Genomic DNA, 20,383 nt, shown 5'->3' with positions numbered 1-20,383 from the left:
ACTGCATACATGCCATAAAATGCATTGCTGTTCCAGTTGAGATATTTATTTACAGAATTTTGCTGCAAGGTGTGCAGAAACAATAACTGAAAGAGCAACGCACTTCATTTAAGAATCTGACTTCCAATTCCTCAAAACGGGTGCCAGGCACAATTTACGGGAAATTGGTATACTTTCAGTACTGGCTGCCTTCAATATGCAATGACATGTCCCCTAAAGAATGAAAAAAAAACTCATTCGTAAAATTTTGTTCCAAAATAATAGTATTGACTATCGCGCAAATTTTGATGTCTCTCGCCGCTATGAAGCTTTCACAGCAATAAAATATCGTTTTGTCTTAAAACCTGCAAATTTAATAATTTAAGACAATGAGTCATGCCCAAAAATTTTGAACGTAGCCCCTCCGGCCATCTTTATGAACCTTTTCATATTGTAATCTTTCCTATAGACATGCAGTCTTACACGTCTGCACCCGCGCATCCTTCTGCACCGCCACGTCTGCACCCGCCATCCATTGAACTTCACTGCAGTGCACTAGCGTGACTCATTGAGCAGCGCTTTCAAAAATAAGGTATTTCAGAAGGTCGGCCGAATTTCAATGTTCCAATACCTACGTCGAAACAATACTTTTTCTGATAACACACGCTTTTATGGCACTTAGTCGTAATTTGCCTGCTGAGTTGTACGAGCGTTTTAACCTTGACCAAAGCTCTGCGATAACGCAGCAGAGAAGTTATGACTAAGTGCCTTAAATGCCTATATTTTCCGAAGAGAGTATCCTCTTGACGTTGCTAAATGAGAGTTGTTGAAATTTGACCGAATTTTTGAAATAGATGTTTAGTAAGTGCTGCTCAGTGAGTTACGCTAGTGCATTGCGGTGAGGTTTGACGGATGGCCGAAAAGTCAATGTCCTAAATTCACGGGCATCCACAGAAGGATGCGCGGGTGAAGCCTTGCAAGGATGCGCGGGTGAAGCCTTGCCTATACGAAAGGTTACAATACAAAAAAAAGCTATGTGTACATATACTAAAGGTTACTGTATACCTTTTTAATTTATAGGTGTACAAAATTGTGAAAATATGCCCCTTTATTTAACGTCACTTGATTAAAGGTTACAATTTCATTTTTAATTTATAGGCCACACATTTGTGAGAATATGCCTTTTTATTAAAGGCTACTTGAATAAAGGCTACTATGTAAATTTTATGTATAGGTGCCCAAAATTGTGAGACTATGCCCCTTTAATAAACGTTACCGTGCTAGGAGTGTAGAGCGAAGTACAATAAAGAAGCATGTGCTTGCTGCAGTAAAGCGGTCGATTTAGGTACCTCTGGCCTCCTTGAAGCCACTGAGATCAAGCAAGAGCAGGGGTAAAGTAAACATGTCCGCAATAGAGATTAGTTAGAGGAGATTGGAAGATTGGTGGAAGAAAAGTAGGGAAACTACTAACAACGTACAAAAGCAATGTTCTCAATAGGGGTTCAGAAAGTCTGGCGATGGAAATTCTTCGTTTTTTTTTGGTTTTTTATCATAACAAGTAGGGCATTTGGCAATATAGCAACGAGCTTGGGGGCGCAACCCACCACCCCGTTCCAAACGGGATGCTCCGAGAATCCATCCATTACCTCCTGCTGTTCTTTAACGTGAACCTAAATGTCAGTTCAGGAGTGCATCTGCATTTTCCTTCATGGAAATGCGACCGCTACAGGTTTACCTGTATTCCTTTGGTAGTGATGCAGGTTGCTTTTTAGTTCGAAAGTTAGAACCCTCGGGGACCAAGAACACATACACACACACACACACACACACACACACACACACACACACAGAGGGAGAGAGAGTTAACACTTTATTGTGGATGGCACTTCGGCCTAATTGGGTAAGAGAGTGGAAGGCAAAGGTGGGTAGTGAAATGCGATGAATTAGTCCGGTTTCAATGGCGAAGGCCATCAGTGACTTCCGCACAGCCTTGCGGAGTGCCGACTCGCCAGCCGGATGGATAAATGATCCAGTCGTCGTAGCTGGTGACGGTGACCGTAGTAGCCGCATTGGAAATGGCGTGTGTGGCGTCTGTGGCTGGTGCATGAGCATGGCAGTCCCAGACGAGGTGGCTGGCTGTTGGCCTGATGGCTTCATGGCAGTCGGGAATGCGGGTAGCGAGAGGCTGACTGCTGTCGCGCGGTGCATCAGCGCTCGGGCTGTGATGACAAGGTACAGAGACGCGCCAACTCGTCATCATACAGAAACATTTAACTGACTCTTCGTTGCTTTCTTTTATACTCAGAACAAAATGGTGCAATATGTTTCTTCTCCTATTCTGCTTCTTGATGCTGAAAACGCTGATTAAACGCGTCAAGACTTTTACGCATTGCAGCCACATCATCGCGCAAAACCTTCGGTTGTTTGGATTACTGAATATTGCTCAGCATAATCAACAATGGTCTGCTGATGGGGCAGCAGCACAAGCCTTGGCGGAAGTGGCGCACGAGAGTGCAAACACGCCTTCGAAAAATAAAACAAGTGCTAAGATGAACAACATATGAATTAATGTATGTGTACAATCGCAACACCCGCTGCCAGAAGAACACATGGGGCCAGCGGTGCTTTTGTATCATTAGGAACTTGGCTGACATAGTGCTAGAACAGCGAGTCGATCACATGTTCAGGTTGTCAGCTGTGCAGGCATACATGCATGTGAATAATATATTTCTAGTAGGTCGGCAAGCTACGGTTCAGTGTGGTCTGTCCTATGGCAAGATCAAGAACAGTTAAAATATTTTGCGCAGCCGCTGCCACTGCTTTCAAAGTAAGACACATATATCATAGTGACGCAGGGGCAAGACATGTGCATGCCCCGATTTTCTGATTCATGATATATTCTACTGGTCGCTTTGCTCCTCTGGATCTGAGACCGCACATTTTGGGCTTCTTCGAATGCGTGCTAGAGAACAGAACATTAAAAACAATAAAATTGTGGGGTATTACGTGTCAAAACAACAATAGTATTACGAGTCACGTCGTTGGGGGAGGACTCCAGGTTAATTTTGACCACCTGCGGTTCTTTAACGCGCCCAATGCATGGTACACGAGCGCTTTTGCACTTCGCCCTCAGCGCAATTCGGCCACCACGGCCGGGGTTTGATTCCTCGCCGTCAGGCTTGGCAGCGCAATGCCAAAGCTACTGCGCCACCATGGCGGGTGCTAGAGGACAAATGCGCAAACTGATCGTGCATCCCAGTCTCGAGTAGCCAGACAAGAAAAAGTGGAAAAGTGAAGTTGTGGTGTTGACGTTTTGCGCCAAAGCTGCTGATACTACAATGCAAGCCTCTGACGGAGTGGGTTTTAGACAACAGCCTCCAGGGGGCCACCGCAATCCACTCGAATGGACAATTTAGTCATATCTTGCGTCAAGGCACAAACTGCACACGTCAGAACTAAGTCAAACAGTGGGGCGGAAGAAGCTGCGAAATTCGAAGTGGCGCACTCACGTGCCGAGGCACGTAGTGCTCTCACGAGACGAGAAGTAGTCTGGATCCAACTAACCACCTGGGGGCTTCAAAACGATCAGCCAATTATAACTATGCCAAATCAGTTCTGCGGAATCACGCAAGTTGGCGGAAGGTTCATGAAAGGGAAAATTGGACAAATTTTTCCCGGAGTAGGACGAATTTTTCCTCAACTGGGGAGCTTTCTTTCTGAGGAAAGCTCCCCAGTTTAGGAAAAATTCGTCCTGCTCTGGGAAAAAATCGTCCTGGAGGGCGAATGTCTCCTGAACTGCGAAGATTTCTTTCTGAGGAACCCGTATGGGTTTCCTTTGTAGCTTCGTGCTACACTGGGGTGGATGACGATTTCTCCTTTCCTTTCACCAATTATAAATAGATGACATTTCTGCACAATAAGCTCGTCGGGAGTCCGATGCAAAATGCCTTGCGTTCACAACTTTTGTGTGATCATTTATAACACCTTTGCTGCCGTTGATTCCGCTCTCACTACTGGTCAGGACCGGTACTTAACAACCGCCGAAAACATTACATTTGCGATTCGAGAAGTAATAATTGCCTGGCTTCTTTCAGACATGCCCAGCAAGAGTACAACTATAGACAGCAGACGAAAGCAGGAACCTTTGATGTTGCGGTTGTGCCCCATTCACTTTTGAGAACTCTGATACGAGCGGCCTTGTGAATTTTGGGATTGGTATGCCACACTCCAGTTGTTGTTTTTTTTTCTTTTTTTTATCAGCGTATAAATGGCTAATTTCGTTAATTCCATCCTTGAGGAGCATCGGAAAAGAGCAACTGTTAGTCCTTGATGGTGTAACCGCATGGGGAGTAACAGTTCATCCCCTCGCACTTACTCCCCAAAAGGACGAATGGCTGTGGCAGGTCAGTTACTCCCCGAAAGGAATAACCTTGATACCCCATTTCGTCCTTTTTTTTTTCTCACCTCGCCAATGGCCATGCAACACTCGAGCGTCCATACATCTAGACAGGGGATAATTTAATTATACCTGCTAAGTGTGAGCTGTGAAGGAAGACGCACAAAGCTATGAAGTCCAGAAACTAGCTCCTAGAACCGTACTCTGAAAACTTCTCATATACTCATTGAAATCCCTAATTGACCATGTTTACTGATTTCGTTGCGTTTTCACACCGATCGTATCATCAATTTAATGCTCCGAAATTTGCTCAAGTAGGAAATGATATAACTTAATACAAATTGCTTGAATACGGGCAGTGATTCACATTCTTAACCAAGGGTGCCTTTACACGTTAAGTGGTACGCAAGGACGTTCTATATGGCGCTGACTATTCAACAGACATACCACTGTGTGCACGTTCACCCGTCATGTTATAAGTCCCCTGATGGCCAGCGACCTTTTGTTGGAGGCTAATCTGCTATTTCCTTTGACTGCGTTGCAAGAACGCTCTTCCGGTGATTTAAATTCAGCATTAAGTTCAGCGCACTGCTCACTTTTTTCCCTTCTCGTGTGACAACAAGATGCATAAGATTTTAGCCAGTTGGCTTCTGCGAGTTCACAAAGTCCCATTTTCTTTATTCCTAATGGGCACTGAGTGTTCGTCTAGGCATGGCCGCTTGAACTAACGAGTTATCAACACCATAATGTGCTTAGTGGCCACCGTTTAGCCAAGTTTTGTTTATTCGCAGTAGCAGATAAACAGAAGAAGGGGAACCGAGGGGCCCTATTTTCGTTAGTGTAACCATTGGTCGTTTTAATTGAAATGTAGAAATTATAAGATAAAGGGAAGTGAAAATGGAGGAAAGAACAACTTACCACCGGTGGGAGCCGAGCCCACAACTGCCGCATTAGCGTGCGTTTCACTACCAGTTGTGCTACGGCTGCGGCTGCTCCCACGTCTACACACACACACACACACACACACACACACACACACACACACACACACACACACACACACACACACACACACACACACACACACACACACACACACACATATATATATATATATATATATACATATATATATATAGTTGCTTACAATCATCCTCTTTCAGAGTCCTATTGCTACTTTTACTAGGTAATCGCCTGCGCCCAGTTATGGAAATTGTTTGATTGAGTGCACGAAGTACGTTCGGCATTACAAGAGAAAATTTGGGCTTAATGCATGAGTGAATCACTGTGTGCTGTGGTAGTCAGAGAATCTCAGATGTTGTCCGCATTGGATATAAAAACACAAACGTATTGCTTCGGGTATTGTATGTTTTCTATATTTACCCTTAAAGCATAACAAGAACGTATGGCTCTGCTACTCCGGTTTATGATCCATGTTGAAATACGGCTACTCACTAATCGGAAACTAGCTTTGAGAAGGAAAAAAGAAGACAGGATTTGCTATTGTTGAAAATTATAAAGCACATTATCATCACACCATTTCGTGCCGGCCGCAATGAATATTCCAACAATAGCGCTTTAATGAACTGACAGATGTAATTGAAAGAACACAAACATTGAGAAAAGAAACTCAGGAAGCATTTGTAGATTTCAAGCATCCGTAGAACCTGGCAGATGTCGTAATAATTTCTTGCGAAGTCTGTTCAACGGCTCTGTCCAAGCACCCTTTTATCTGCAGATGCGATGGGGGCGCATGTCTTCTGGCCCTTCTTGAGTTAGGCTCGTTTTTTTACTTCCAGAATTCGAAAATTTGTACTCGTTTTGTAAGTAAAATAATTTTGCTTGTTTTCTTCTTTGGTCCTTACTACTTTCATTCTGTGCCTTGAACCTGGCGAGCACATGTGAAAGGTGAAAGAAATGGACATATTAGAACACAACATAAAAATTATGTTTATTTTTATGACTAGAGCATTTTCTTTTTTTTCGTGTCCTTAAGTTGCTTACTGCTTGCTAAACCCTGGATTAGGACAACTACCCAGAAGCATATATAAGCTGGCTTCGGTTTAATCCTTTCCTTCGGCGCGCAGTACAAGTAATGACATTTCAAATGCTTCCCCACTGAACTAAGTGATAAGCAAAAAAGTCGACGTTAAAGCGAAGTTTGACTATTTTATGAGTGAACCGCTTCGTCTCTAATGATTATGGTTGTGACAATGGTGACTGCAATTTGTCGGTACGCTCAATAAGTACCAATTCCTCGGTACCCTTCAAAGCGTGAAATCACCCATGGTAAGAACAAAACAGAAATGATCACTTGATAACGACTTACCTTGAGACCTCAGTGACTCAGTGAACAAACTGCCATGGTGCCATCACCGGCCCTGAGAGATAAGGCCTGACGTAGTTGAAGTTCCGCTCGTAGTTGGGGAACGCTGCTGACAGCACCGGGCTGCTAGCGTATGCGTCGAATCCGCCCGACATGGTTGTCTGCTCGGGCTTGATCATCTCGCCTTCCCGGAGCGAGCGGATCACGTATGTCGTGCCACTCTTGCTGCTGCTGCTTGTCGCCACAGGACTGCTGGCAGCATAAAACTGGTGCTGCGTGCTGGGACTCGCCGTGTGCTGAGCGGGGCCGCTCAGGTAGGCCCGCGGGTAGAAGTACCCACTTGGAAAAGTAGCCGCCACGGTTGCTCTGCCCGTCGATAGCAACAGTAGCGCACTACAGGTCAGGAAAGCAGCTTGCGTTTTCTTCTGTGGAGGTAAGAAATAAGAAGAGAAAAGTGATTCGTCATCCTCAGGTTAGATCTATAGCGAAGGGACAAAATGAGGCTCACTGTGGTGTTAGCACATGAGGTATTCTGCTGTCGGCGCGGGCTATTATGCGTACGCCTACAGGGCTATTTAATGTGCATTCATGAACGTTGGCGTCACCAGTTGAACTCCACCAGAGCTTTCAGTTAGATAATGTATACTTGCCTTTCCGCCCTCCAACGAAACCTATACAAAAAGGGGGGGGGGGGGGATGAGACGTTTCTCTGTGTTATTGATATATTTTCTGATGGTCGGCATAGCGGTGCCGAAATATTTGGTAATACCTGACCTCTCGTGATTTCCTCTTGGTTCTCTTATCTTGACTTCCACATGAATCGTCTATAAAGTAAAGCCGAACGCTTTTGATGAAATTGGGCTGTAGTTGCTTTGCCTTTCATTTTACCAACTCTTCAATGTTTATATGAAACCTAATTGTTTTTAAACGCCCAATTATCCGACATATCTCGTTTACCTGTTAGGGTGCGGACCGTCTGAGCACAACGCTATCAGCAGGATTATTCATTGGCATGAACTCTAACGACTATATTTATCAAAGCACTAGTTAACTCAAGCAAGCTTGGGAATACACTGCTGAAGGCGCGTATCCTTTATAAATACGCGAAATCTCATGTTACCATGCATGGTCTATGCGACAACGGTCTTTTTGACCCAGTATAGCTTTCTACATAACGGCACTGACCCACGCGTTGGCTGGTATATTTCTTTGGGCAACCACCTCTCACCAGGTATTTGTGAAAGCAACTCAAACCACATGCACTCTCTTAAGCAACGGACCTAAATCCTGCTTGATATTTGCCTGAGTGGCAGAGTCGTCGCTGTTGCGCGAATGTCAAGAATACTCGCCCAAGAAAGGTCCTTTGTTATGTGTTTGGATAGTCTTCATCTCTATACCATAATTCTTTTGAAATCTACATTTCAACATTGCCCCTTGCGTGCCATCATTTTCCTCCAAATTATTCTGGAAACTTGGTTTCTGTTCATGTCACTGTAAACTGCGGCTAACTTTTTGAATAATTGCAAATTGGCTAAAATAATATCTGAGGTATATTTTTTTTTCATTTTTTATGGCAGGTACAGTTTTCGCTTTAATTTGAAATATGAAATTGTATAAAATATTTCTGCTGAGGTAACTAATTGTACATGAACAAGAATATTTTGTGCAAATAATGTTCGTGGCGAGATGGTAGGCTTTTAGAACTCGGTGGTTGCAACTTAACAAGCTGGTCTCATATCAGTCTAAAGTACTTTATTGCTTATTGACAGTCCGCCGTGAACCTCCAACATCCTGTGGTCCAAAGAGGAACTTTTCATTATTTCGTCAAGAAAGGAGCGCAAAGGCTGCTCGCGATTAATTTCATAGCTTACGGCTGCTCAGCTGTTCTTGTTGAAATTGGAATGTCACACCGAATATAAGTAGGGTGCTTACTGCATCGGCGAACAAGAAACGGTCAGTTGCGACTTGTTCGACTCAGCATAGGCACCTCGACATATTCGAAGGGTATCTTAATGCACTCCGCAAAAAGCGTTTGCTATCAGAGTAAGCAATGGCTTACATAAGGCACCGTAAGTTCAAGTAAAGCGAAAGTATTCTCATCACGGTGCTAAAGTGCTAATCGGTGCCGTAATTACTAAGAATTTTCTTTGAAGTAGAAAGTTTGTCCTACGGAATAAACCATGAGAAGCATGCATGTTATCTGTAGATACATAATTTGTTGGCTTGAATTCGTATCATTTTCATTCTCATTTACTTATCATCTATCCTGCCAATACCCGGTACTGGTGATAAGATACGCGGTGCCATCCGTGCTAATGAAAAAGAAGAAAAATAATATAACATGAGACGACACGTTCGAAAAAACAGCCTCCGAGTAATCAAGAATGATTGCTCTCTGCTATAATTTAGGTATCATGTAGCTTGTGCTGTTCTAGTGACTGCCTTAGCGCACTGTGCTACTAAAACCAATTCGTTATTAGAGTCCCTCTAAATTTGTATATACTTTTTTATCGCCGAAGCTATTCGTTATGTTATTGAATGACGCAGAAACGATCCCTTCTTTCTTGGTTTACGGAAGACCTACCAAGAAATAACGCAATCAAGCACTTAATTATCAATATTTACGCCCCTGTAAGTGCGGCAGTTGGCTCTTCTGGAGGCTCTTCTGCCATCAGTCAAACGAAAAGGAGTTTAGATGTGTGAATATATTCAGATCATATTAAGAGGAATAATTACTGCTTGCACCAAACAGCTAATAAAAGCGACAAAATTCAATAGTCCAAGCGGACGCTTACCCCGTAAGTCATTGTGGAGGTTCGCTGTAGAGAGCCGACGTCCAGTCCCAAGGCCACCAACTTCACGAAAGAGACTACACTTGCCTGGAACAATCTCGGATTGAAGCCCCCTCGCGGACCAGTCCACTCTTATATACGTATCACGGACAAGCGGCTCATGTACATCTCTTCTCTCACTCAGTCTACTTTTGCATCGCCGAGCGTTAGAACAGAAAAGGGGAAAAAAAAGAAACAAGAACAGGCGCCTGGACCGTCACGTGCGGCATAAGAAAACGTCGCTTCGTGTTTGCGGCTGGCGACCCTAATGCGGGCGAGTTGGTCGTCCTCCTGCCAAGCGGCTCCGGCTACGGTCGCCTCGCGAGACGCCAGCAAGCAAAGCTCACGAGAATCAAAACCGAGGGGGCGGCTCGCTCCAGCGAACACCGTTTGTCTGTCTGTCTGTCCACCCGTTCGCTCTTGGCCCCGAATTTTAGCAGCATCTGGGTCATCTCGCGGCTTTAGTCGAGCCAGCTTAAAGGAGGAGCCGCGACTCGCCGAGCGCCCAACACGAGCCGCTGGGAGAGGGCGATGATCGTGAAACCTCGCTGCAAATGCGCCCTGCAGCTGCCGCCGAAAGAATAACGTGCTGCGCACGCGTCCAATATGCGCAGAGCGCCAGACCGTTCCGAAGTAGAACGGAAGCGCTGGACTCATCACTGCCGTCGATCCGACGTTGCTCGGTGTGTACGGTGGTCCCCAACGTCCGTTCGTGATACGAGCGTCCCTTTTGTGCGTGGACCCTCCTCCCCGTTTCTTTTGCATTTCGCCTCTGTAGCCACGCTCACCCTGAATCGCCTTTGATTGTAGTCATGCCGGCATCTTTCTTTCGTGGCCTCCTTGCGCTGCTGCTGCCGCGTGCGCGACCGGCCGGCCAGCCGCGCGCCTTTCTGGGCCGATAGGGAAACGATTTTGAGTCGGGCGCTCGGTCAAGTGCGTTCGAATCGGATGGAGGGGCGTGTGCTGAACACGGAAGTTATTCGGGGCTCTGATTGACAGTCCGCTGAAGGGCTGTGTTTTATCAACCTGCAGCGCTCTTTCTTCGGGTGCCCACCGGGCCCCTTCTTCGCCACCGGAGTCGAGGAACTGCGTTTCGCGTCGGCATGCTGACCAATCTGTCACGCGGTCGAGGGAGCACATGCCAGCGCCGAACTCTTCAGTTGACGTAGCATGCCCCGAAGGTTTATATTTAGGTGTGGTGGCCATCCGACCGGCACAAGCAGCTTTCTAAAGAAATCGACCGAAATTTCCTCGCGCTTTCCCGAACGATATTTTCCTTTTAGCGAAAACAAAAAAATAGAAAAAAAAGACCACGCTATCATAACAATGGAGACCTTCAGCAGAAGAGACGAGGAAAGTGACTGGGCAATCCAGGAAAGCTGTAAAAATAATTCTGCGTTACGTGTTACATTTTGGTGGATGAACAGCTTGCTTGAAAGTTTCTGTCCTTGGGGCTTTGGTAAGTACTGCTAAATTCGAAAATTAATCAGTTGCAAACGACACGTTCATAGTGGCCACTTTTCACACATGTTACAAAGTACAGAGACACTGAGCCTTTTCCCTTCTTTCAGTGCAAAACCACGAGAAGATTCGCAGCAGGCTGAAACCACAAAATTATCCTTACACAAAAGTCAGCTTCAAATTTGGATGATTTGAATGAAGGCTTCTGGTCATCTTTAATTACGACTCGCTTACCCAAGCCTATATACTGGTCTTCTGTGCTGCGATTTAGTTTGAAGTTGTTAACAAAATCTCAGCAATATTATGTGCATAAATTGAAGCAAATAGTTTCGCCACACTGCGCCGGTCTCTACGTATACCGGATGCCTACGAGGGCTTACCATCTGTGCACAAAGGGGCATGTATTGTACTGGGAGTTTTTTTGAAGTACACTTGTTCCTTCACAGGCTTGGCGCTTTAGCAGAGTGACGCTGATAATGATGCTCTTCTCATTGATGGTATCAATCTGAAGCCAGCGAATCGATCAGGTGTATTGCCACTCGCGCATTGCTTTGCTTTTTGGCAGTATTTGCTTCGACAAAATTATCATTGTTAGCAAGTTATCGTTCTCACACAAGAAGCATTTAACGCATGAGAAACTTAGTGAATGCTCTGGCCTATACGATAACCATACTGCTTGTCTTAGGAGGACATACTCAGGACGTGAATTGTGCTGCCGAATGTCGAATATATGTTAGCACAACCGAACAACCTGGAATACACAAAAACGCATATGTATAAAGGAGATGAACTTAAGCTGTGCGATTCAAAACTCTGGTTTTAAACGCTGACAGAAACCATACCACAGTGACATTTGAAAACTGTAACCTTAAAATACATCAGAAATGGCTGAAAGAGTCGAAATAGCGTTAGTGGATTTAGCAAAATGGTGATATAATTGCACTGATTTCCACTTTCGTAATTATTTCACCCATAAGGAAATTACAACTTCGACAGATAACAGAATTGTCTTCCCAGCGAGCGTCTGGTCTGAAAAGTAAGTTATATAGAGCCTTTTGACAGACAAGGGTGTCAAGAAACGAAGGCATTTTCACGCTGGTTACAATGACTCGTTTACTGAAAAACTTGGAACGTCACCGAACCAATCGCCAGCATTTTATGAGCTTCTTGCACACGCCACAGCATAACACTGTTCTACTTATTTGCATGTTGCGAGAACTTTAGACACGTAGACTAAAGGCGAACAAAACGCTAGTGTGCTTCTGAAATGCAACGGTGCTGGGCATACGAGTTCTCGTGACTATATGTGAGTGAATATTCACCTGACAGCATGCGCATACTGACTCTTCTTATATTTCTTTTCCCCCTTCTTCTTCCCCACGTGTAGGGTATCCAACCGGGCGCGACCATGGTTAACTTCCCTGCATTTTGATTTTTTATATATATCTGTCTTTCCTACAGTTGAGATGTGCATTGTTTGCGATGCTTTCTTAGCGTTGTCCTCGATTACCTTTCTCTCTAGGGGACCCGCTTGGTCATTATGGCGTTCTTCTTCTGAGCACGACGTGGCGGGTTCACTCCCTTGCTGCGACGTCCGTACTCCGACGGGAGCTGAATGGTAAAGCACTCTTCTACCAAGCAACCGCAGCATGTTGGCTGCGCCCCAGATGGTCAGACTTGATGCAGGGCTCTCCACGATGGTGTCTTTTAGACGCTTGAGTGTTTTGGAACTCTATAGCCCAACAATCAATCCATCACTGCGTAGGCGGTGACCCGTTCTTTGAACGCTGAAGCTTCCCAGTCTTTCCTAAGCCAAATGATCAATCGCTCTGTCTGCGTCGTGTCCGATATGTCGGTTGTAGAGTGCGAAACTTTTGACAGCGATAGATTTGACGAGCGTTTCAGTACCAGGGGTTACTCCAAATCTGTGGATCTCTCATTTTTCTGAAGCATTCAATGCAATGTGCGCTTGCCGCGCTATATAGTATAGAACCTAATATAAGTGCCACCACTCTCACAAGTAACAAATAATCACAGGCGTCACCCGATCAAGATTGTTTGCTGTGCGTATCCTCTTGTCAATGGTTGCTTGCCGAGGGGTACTATCAGTTCTACCGCACTACTACCACCACACTACTTACTACCTACAACATGCCGGATCATGTCCATGGAGACAGTCCCTACCACTCCCTCGTCTGTTGCACTCATTTGGAGGTCTGACTGGACACATCCTTAAAGTACTACGCAAGTGTGTAGCAAACGTAAATCGTGTAGTGGTAGCCAATGACGTGCGGATGCGCTGAAAATTGGACAGTTTTGAGGTAGGAAAAAAATATACAAAAGAGAGAGTAAAAATGAGACGTTTGTGTGTCTCGAGCGATCTCTGTCACTTTTACGAACCTCTGCTGAAGTATGTTAGCAGGAAGTAAAGGAATTCATCAAGTTATACGCACATGCAAAATTTGTTATTTTTAATTTTTAGATAGTCTATAACATTTTAGTCCGAAATCTCACTGGAGGAATCTTTGCATCAGCTGATACGTTAACACTTGAATTCTTTTGGTGTCGTGAGAATCGACACCATGTGTCATCTCTTACATACCTGACAGGGAGTACTGGGAAAAGGACGGTAGCGAATGACATTTTCTGACTTGAACATAGCAGTTGGGTACAAAGTTCAATCTGTCATCAGGCAAGAAGTCTATGCAGTCCGCTTTGAACCTCCTGGGAACACTCTTACCGACAGTCACCTAAGAGCCCGCAGCCAGATTCCAATGGTTGATCGCGAGTTTGTAATTAAATCTGCCCATGTTTACCAGCCATGGCAGTGAACACATTGGCTTCATGGCAGTGTGCTTTCCTTGAATAACTCTTCTAAAAAGTCGGTGCTGCTTTCCTCCGTGTTACCCCTTGTCCACAGTGGTTAACAGGAGCTGTCTAACGCAATGTCAGATCAAGCGTTCTGAAAAATAAGAAAAAAGAAATGGAGAGAAGGGGCTGTAAGTCGTCCTGCAGGAGTACCATAATAAGCAAATAATTCCAGTAGTTTTCTGTTTTCCCAGCCAAAATAAAATTTTTGTTGTAGGAAGCCCTTGGCATGTCCGTATTTATTACCGAGGCGCAATGCACTGTCTTGCTCTGTTGCACTGGCGGTGCTTCTTTATTAGAGTAGAGAAAGAAATTTTACTTGTCCTCAGTGCTGCAAACGACCACTGTAGGCAAAGTGCAGCGTACTGGGATCAAATGTGGTGTCACATGAACATCACTAAGGACAGGACATTAGTTATGAAATTTCGATGTAGCACGGTGCCAAAAAAAAAAACCTTTGCAGTGTTCAAAACGATGTGCAATTCACTCCACAGACTGTCTCAGCCAATGAACTCTTGAAAATTCAAATTTGTTTCGCCGACATCAACACCAACACGTTCATGGAATTTTCTTTTTCTGTTTTCCTATGTATCTTGAGCCTTACAGATGTCGGCGGCATTAAGAGGTGTCAACCCTCTACGTGGTTATACTCAGAAAATAAAAGAATCGTTATGATATACTATGCGTATTAAACCCTACGCAAGAATTTCCCCACCTATATATGGGATTGCAGTCCACTTCACTGAGACTTTTGAGTCAGCGTTCATGAAAAAAAAATTGTCAAAAGTTATTAGGTACATTTCACCGCTGTAAAATGTGTTTTAAGACTTCGTATAGAGTGAAGGTGGGCTATGGACCCATGGTATAATGTATAAATAAAATAGTGGATACGTTGTGTCCTTATTTCCATAAATCTGTTTGCCAATACCTGGCAAGGTTTAAAGCGGATTACACATTAAAGCGCTGAAGTAAGCAGCGTTTGAACAGTGCAGTCCTAGGACCACACTGTACCCAATTTCCCTGTCGAAAAGCAATGAAATGATCTGACCAAGTATGATGCGTGATTTGAACATTAGTAGCAACACGACGGAGTATGAAGTGAATATTGACCATGTTTAGGAATGATTTTTAGGTATTACATTTTCACAGGAGTTACCATGCACAATTATACATAAGAAGTTATCCGCTTATCTTGAATTTGTTAAAAAAATAATCAATGTGGTCATTTGCCGCGTTGTGAATGTAGGGGTACTCAATACTGCAGATTGCCGAATATATTTTAAAGCTTCTAATAAAGTAGTTATAGCTCAACCTTGTCAGCAACTGCTACTGTCATTGCTTTCACGCATTTTGCCGTATTTTTAGGTATTCCCTTTTCACAGGAGTTACCTAGCACTATTATACAAAAGAAGTAATCCGTTTACCTAGCGTTTGTGAAAAAATCTGATAAATGTTGTCATTTGCCAAGTCAAATGTCGGTGCACTCAATATTGCAGATTGCCGAATATTTTTGTTAACGCTTCAAATCAAGTAGTGGGAGCTCAACTGCTACTGTCACTGCTTTCATTACTCTCTCAACAACTGAGGTGTATGATTATTAAGAACTAGCGATAGCACATAAGCAAGATTCGTGTGTATTACCGGCCAATAAAGCAGGGCATCGTTCATAGGCAGGCAGACGATTACGTTTTAAGCAAGCCTTGTGTAGCTGCTATACGGATTATATCTTTAAGAGTAGGAGATGCTGTTGTGTACGTGGCTCCAGAACATTGCGCTGCAAGCGTGTACTTTTGTCTAATAACTAGTTATTATTTCTAAAGCTGCACTTTCTGTTCTAAATGATTCAAATGACTTAGCTCATTATTTGCATTTCGCACAAAGGCAGCATAGAAGTATAATTATACAGGCCATACATTCGAGATATAATTATTTTGGAAACCTGGCAATGACTGCCATGCATTATATCTGTTAAGGACGAGCTTCTCTTCTTTGCGCTTTAGCAATGGAGGAAAATGTTCTTTTTTCTTAGAAATCTTAAACGAGTATATGATAGAGAGCAAGAACCACTTCCCCACTGTTTAAAGCTCAGTAAATTACGGAATGTATGGGTGCATGTTTGTAGCAATCTATAACCTAACTTTCGTTCTTGTCCCTTCATATCCTTCTGGACCACATTACTGAAAATTTATGCAACTGCGCCTCATTATTAGCTCCCACTTCGGAGCCAGAGCGGCTGCAGGAATCCTAATAAGAAAAAAAAAGGTGAAATGAGAAACAAAGGACACGTATGTTGCGGAGAAACATAATGTATTTGAGCTTGAAATATTCGGAAACAGGAAAAAAAAATCAAATGGATCGATCTACGAACTTGAAATGCATAGAGTCCGGGGAAAGCAATATGTCACAATTTCTTCGTACGCAAACACACTGGAACGTGTGCCTCGAGAACCAGCTCATATTGCACAGATCACAAAAGTTCATCCACACGAGGGAGTAGGCACGACCGAGCGTAAAACGCTTGGTCACGGGATCGGGGTGGCTCGCGTGCAAATGTCCAGCACTCACATCCACCAGCCGCTGCCGCCGCCGCCTCCTCCGCTGCCGCCATGGCCACCACCTCCGCCTCCGCCGCCGTGACCGCTAAAGAGACTAGTTAGGCTGCTGAGGTGGCCGCCCATGCCACCAGACTTGCCGCCGCCGCCGCCGCCGCCGCCGCCACTGCTGCCGCTGCCCTTCTTGATGATGATGTACGTGGTGCCGGCCTTGCCGCCGCCGCCGCCGCCGCCGCCGCCTCCTCCCATCTTCCATCCGCCACTGCCGCCACCGCCTCCCATCTTCCATCCGCCACTGCCGCCGCCGCCTCCCATCTTCCATCCGCCACCGCCGCTGCCACCGCCCATCTTCCATCCACCTCCACCGCTGCCTCCACCCATCTTCCATCCTCCGCCGCCGCTGCCTCCACCGTGGTTGAGCACGACAGTTGCCATTCGCATCCAGCTAGGGATACCACCACCTCCGCCGCCTCCGCCGCCTCCCATCCATCCTCCGTGGCCTCCGCCTCCCATCTTCCATCCGCCACCCATGGGTTTCCAGCCGCCACCACCGCCGCCGCCGCCCATCATGGGCTTCCAGCCGCCGCCTCCCATCATCATCATTCCTCCTTTGCCTGGGCCGCCGATCGGGTGGAGCTCCTTGATGAGGTACACACTTCCGGTGCGGAACTTGTTCTTCATGGGCGAGCCCATGCTGCCCTTGGGGCCGCCGCCTCCTCCCATCATTTTCCAGCCACCGCCGCCACCGCCGCCACCACCGAAGGGTGAGGCCAGAGCAATGGTAGCCGCAGTTAGCGCAACCGAGGTGGCGACCTGCATGAAGTGATGGTGATCAAATATGCGCAGGAACGACAGCAATTATATTTCACACGAGAACTAAATTCCTGAATGGTTAACCCTGTGTAATTCATTTGGTCACCAAGCAAGTCGAGCTCGATACTTGCTCTGGCTACCAAATTTTTCTATAGATGCGTACACACGCAACCAATAAAAACAAAAATATATGGTTCCTACGTTTTATCTTGCTAAAGATAACGTTATTTCCTCACTGAAATACGCACAGGTGAATACTTTTTTTGAAATTGAGGCCTCTTCATTCGTAAATTACTTATCATTGAATGGCAGAATCGTTGTTTAGGCTCATTGGTATATAGCATAATCCTCATTGCTATCTTATCTAGCTACGCAAAGAAATTACCTGTCACCCTTTTTATGAAAACATGTTATATTATTTAATATTTTACAACGCTGCACACTAAGTTTAGGCATAGAAAAGTCTAAAAATTGGTTATGCATGAGACAGCGCCTATAATATAGCAGAATAAACCACGATAATTAAGGATTTTTGGTTGCCTAGCTCAACTGGAGACATTGATTGGAATTAAGAAAAGTCGACGGTTTGAACAGTCGTAAGGGAGCATCCTTCAGAGAGCTCTGTCGAAATCCTTGAGACGGTCAGGTGGCCAGGATTTAGACGGGTACTCCTGAAGGCGAATACGAGAAAACAGGGGTGCAATTCGTAACTCACCCAAAGCCTCATGTTCTCAGTGGACCTTGGCACCGGAGGAGCCTAAGCTAGAAAGCTGCTTGACTGCAAACGACAAAGTGCGGTGGCTTTTATACCTCGTCCGTTTTTATGAAACGCAAGCAAAACTACCCCCGTTCGCGCTAAGTCATAAGGCTTCCGCGCTGTTCCTATTGGTTGGCGCACTTCTCTCTCTCTCTCTCGTATTTTCCCCCCTTTGTCTTAGTCACTTCTTTGTTATATTTTGTAGACAGTATTTCGACGTTACCTTGAAGCCCACTGCATGTTACATCATTAAAGTCATGCATTCTCTTGTTAGAACCACCGAGCTCCCTCTTTTCGTCCTCTTCTTTTTCTTTCTCGCTTTAACACGCGGTCGAGAATCATTCCAAGTTCCCGCACGCTTTGGGACGTTTTGAGCGCCGGCATCTAGCGGTGTTTCATTTTTCTGATTGGACACGCGCAGCCGCCGCACGGTAGCCGCGTAAAGGTCTTCACGCGTCGCCAACGATGACACGATCCGCAGGCAGGTACCGCCGTGCAGAGTGCACGACCCCGCCAAGTCGCGCCTGCGCTTGTCGCCAAACTCGGAGCGGCGATTCACCGGGCCCGTAATTAAGGTCGACAGCAAGCACGCCCCAAGCTGTCTCGGCGACGGCGTCTTTGCTGCCTCGGCGCTCGAAGTCACGGGGTCCCTGCACCTCGTCCATCGCTTTGTTTGAGACTCAGCCAAATCTATACTTCAGACCAAAAGCGAAATCTGGCAGAAACGAAAGACTCGAGCTAAACGGCTGATACATTAGACGATATTTGATCGCAAACACTACCTGCAACAAAACTGCGAGTCCTTATTTGCCATGGTTTTCGATTGTAAGAGCTGGTTATGCTTGGCAGGTATCTCAACTGTCGCGAGGGCCCGGAACTCATTCCTAGGAACTGTTTGCTCTTTTGGACGAATGGTTAGTGATAATGACGTGCACCTGATAGTGATAACTATGTCGACTGTTGGTGGAAAGAAAGTACTTATGGTCAATCAAGCGCCTTACTTCTTTTCATTTTATTTTTTGTTAATAATATAACTAATTTTCACTATTGGACTAGACATTTGTGCAAAGCCTCTGGATTCACAGCCAACTAGACAAGCATTGGACTCATTACAAAAAACGTGCTTATCAGAGATCGGTGAAAATAAGACAAATATTTCCTCACTGGGGTTCTGGCCACATTTACCGAGAAGCTTACGCCATGCAACTATGCGTCCATCCTGAACGCTCTCACAGCGCATGAAAGAACTACGCCCGTTAATATGGTTTAAAGCTACTTCCTTAAGTTGGCAATTTGCCATTTCTTTGGTTCTCTTCTATTATTGATAGAAAGTGGTTACCAAAAGAAGCTTTCTCTCATGAATTCTAATGAAAGCCTGACATGGTCTAAATATCGGAGTGTAGAGGTTTAGAGTCAATTCGTAACTTCAGTCTTCAAATATTTACTTGGGTGCAAAGGAATGAACCGCTTAGGTAAAAGAGAACCGATTGACCAACTCGCCGGGTTTTAGTATAACTATGGGCTGGAAGCTGAGACACACAGAGCCCATATGTTGATGGGTGTGAAAAATGAACATGGAAACTCGCAAACGAGCTGTCCAGGTGCATATTATTCAGTGTGCTAGTTTCTAAAATGCTGCGATATTTGTGGGCATACTTGTTATCCTTATTTCTACTAAATTTATCAAATCCTACATGGTATTCTTCAAGTTTTCATTGTCTATTTCACCCGTAAACACGTAAATATCACTTTCTTTTAAATGCGAATTATTTAACAGCAATTCAAATGTTTGCTGTCATCGAGAGCAGCACAATTCGTTTTCGTGCACAGAACATGAATAGGCAATTCGTAATCGCCGCAATAATTCCGGAGCAAAGCATTCGTGAATGTTTTTTTTTTCTACAGCACTATAATAGTACTGAAGTTCTCTTTATTCACTGGAATTCGCAAAAATTACTTGAAAAGTTGCGTACTTGAATCAGGAGAGAGCATCCGCTTATCACGAGCAGTAAGGATCACCATACAAGGCTTTTCGACACGCCATATACTGTGGCTCGCGACGTGTACATCATGATGAGATTCTAAACATCGGAGCAATTTTTACGTAATGCGCCTTTAGGGGGTGAAGTTTGTCGTTTATGAGCTTGCCGTTTATCATGTTCATGACGCTATGCGCACTGTGCATACTTCCGCAATGTGCCAATTGTTCTTGAACGCGTTTAAATTCTATGGCATTTTGTTTACTAAACTAAAGGTGAATACGTCCTCCTTCTTCTTTCTGGGGTTTTACGTGCCAAAACCAGTTGTGATTATGAGGCACTGAATACGTCCTGGCATGCTGTCTAATTGCACATGTTGTGTTGTACAATGTTCTTTTTAACTCTCTCTAAAGTGTGCGCA

General features: G+C 44.9%; 2 protein-coding genes across 3 annotated transcripts; both read right to left on the bottom strand.

Moving 5' to 3' along the window:
• Positions 1–1,846: 1,846 nt before the first annotated feature.
• LOC119431469 (uncharacterized) lies at positions 1,847–10,178 on the bottom strand. 2 transcript variants are annotated; one of them, XM_037698984.2, is made up of 3 exons: positions 9,497–10,176; positions 6,705–7,126; positions 1,847–2,198 (listed from the first exon to the last, which is right to left on the bottom strand). In XM_037698984.2, the coding sequence occupies exons 1-2, from the start codon at positions 9,506–9,508 to the stop codon at positions 6,722–6,724; spliced, it is 417 nt and encodes a 138-aa protein (XP_037554912.1). In that variant the 5' UTR covers positions 9,509–10,176; the 3' UTR covers positions 1,847–2,198; positions 6,705–6,721. The 2 variants fall into 2 exon arrangements, with proteins under 2 accessions (XP_037554912.1, XP_049516939.1); XM_049660982.1 differs by lacking the exon at positions 1,847–2,198 and adding an exon at positions 5,901–6,263 and having other exon boundaries at positions 9,497–10,178.
• Positions 10,179–16,422: 6,244 nt separating this feature from the next.
• On the bottom strand, positions 16,423–17,232 carry LOC119431370 (loricrin-like). Its single transcript, XM_037698891.1, has one exon. It carries the CDS (start codon positions 17,230–17,232, stop codon positions 16,423–16,425), a length of 810 nt encoding a protein of 269 aa, XP_037554819.1.
• Positions 17,233–20,383: the final 3,151 nt, after the last annotated feature.

This window comes from Dermacentor silvarum, chromosome 1 (assembly GCF_013339745.2).
Source record: "Dermacentor silvarum isolate Dsil-2018 chromosome 1, BIME_Dsil_1.4, whole genome shotgun sequence".
Classification (NCBI taxonomy): domain Eukaryota; kingdom Metazoa; phylum Arthropoda; class Arachnida; order Ixodida; family Ixodidae; genus Dermacentor; species Dermacentor silvarum.
The sequence above is the reverse complement of the archived record's forward strand: the minus strand, read 5'-3'. Positions and strand labels throughout refer to the sequence as shown.

Coding starts and splice junctions, on each gene's coding strand:
- LOC119431370 (XM_037698891.1), bottom strand. CDS start 17,232: ATGCAGGTCGCCACCTCGGTTGCGCTAACTGCGGCTACCATTGCTCTG.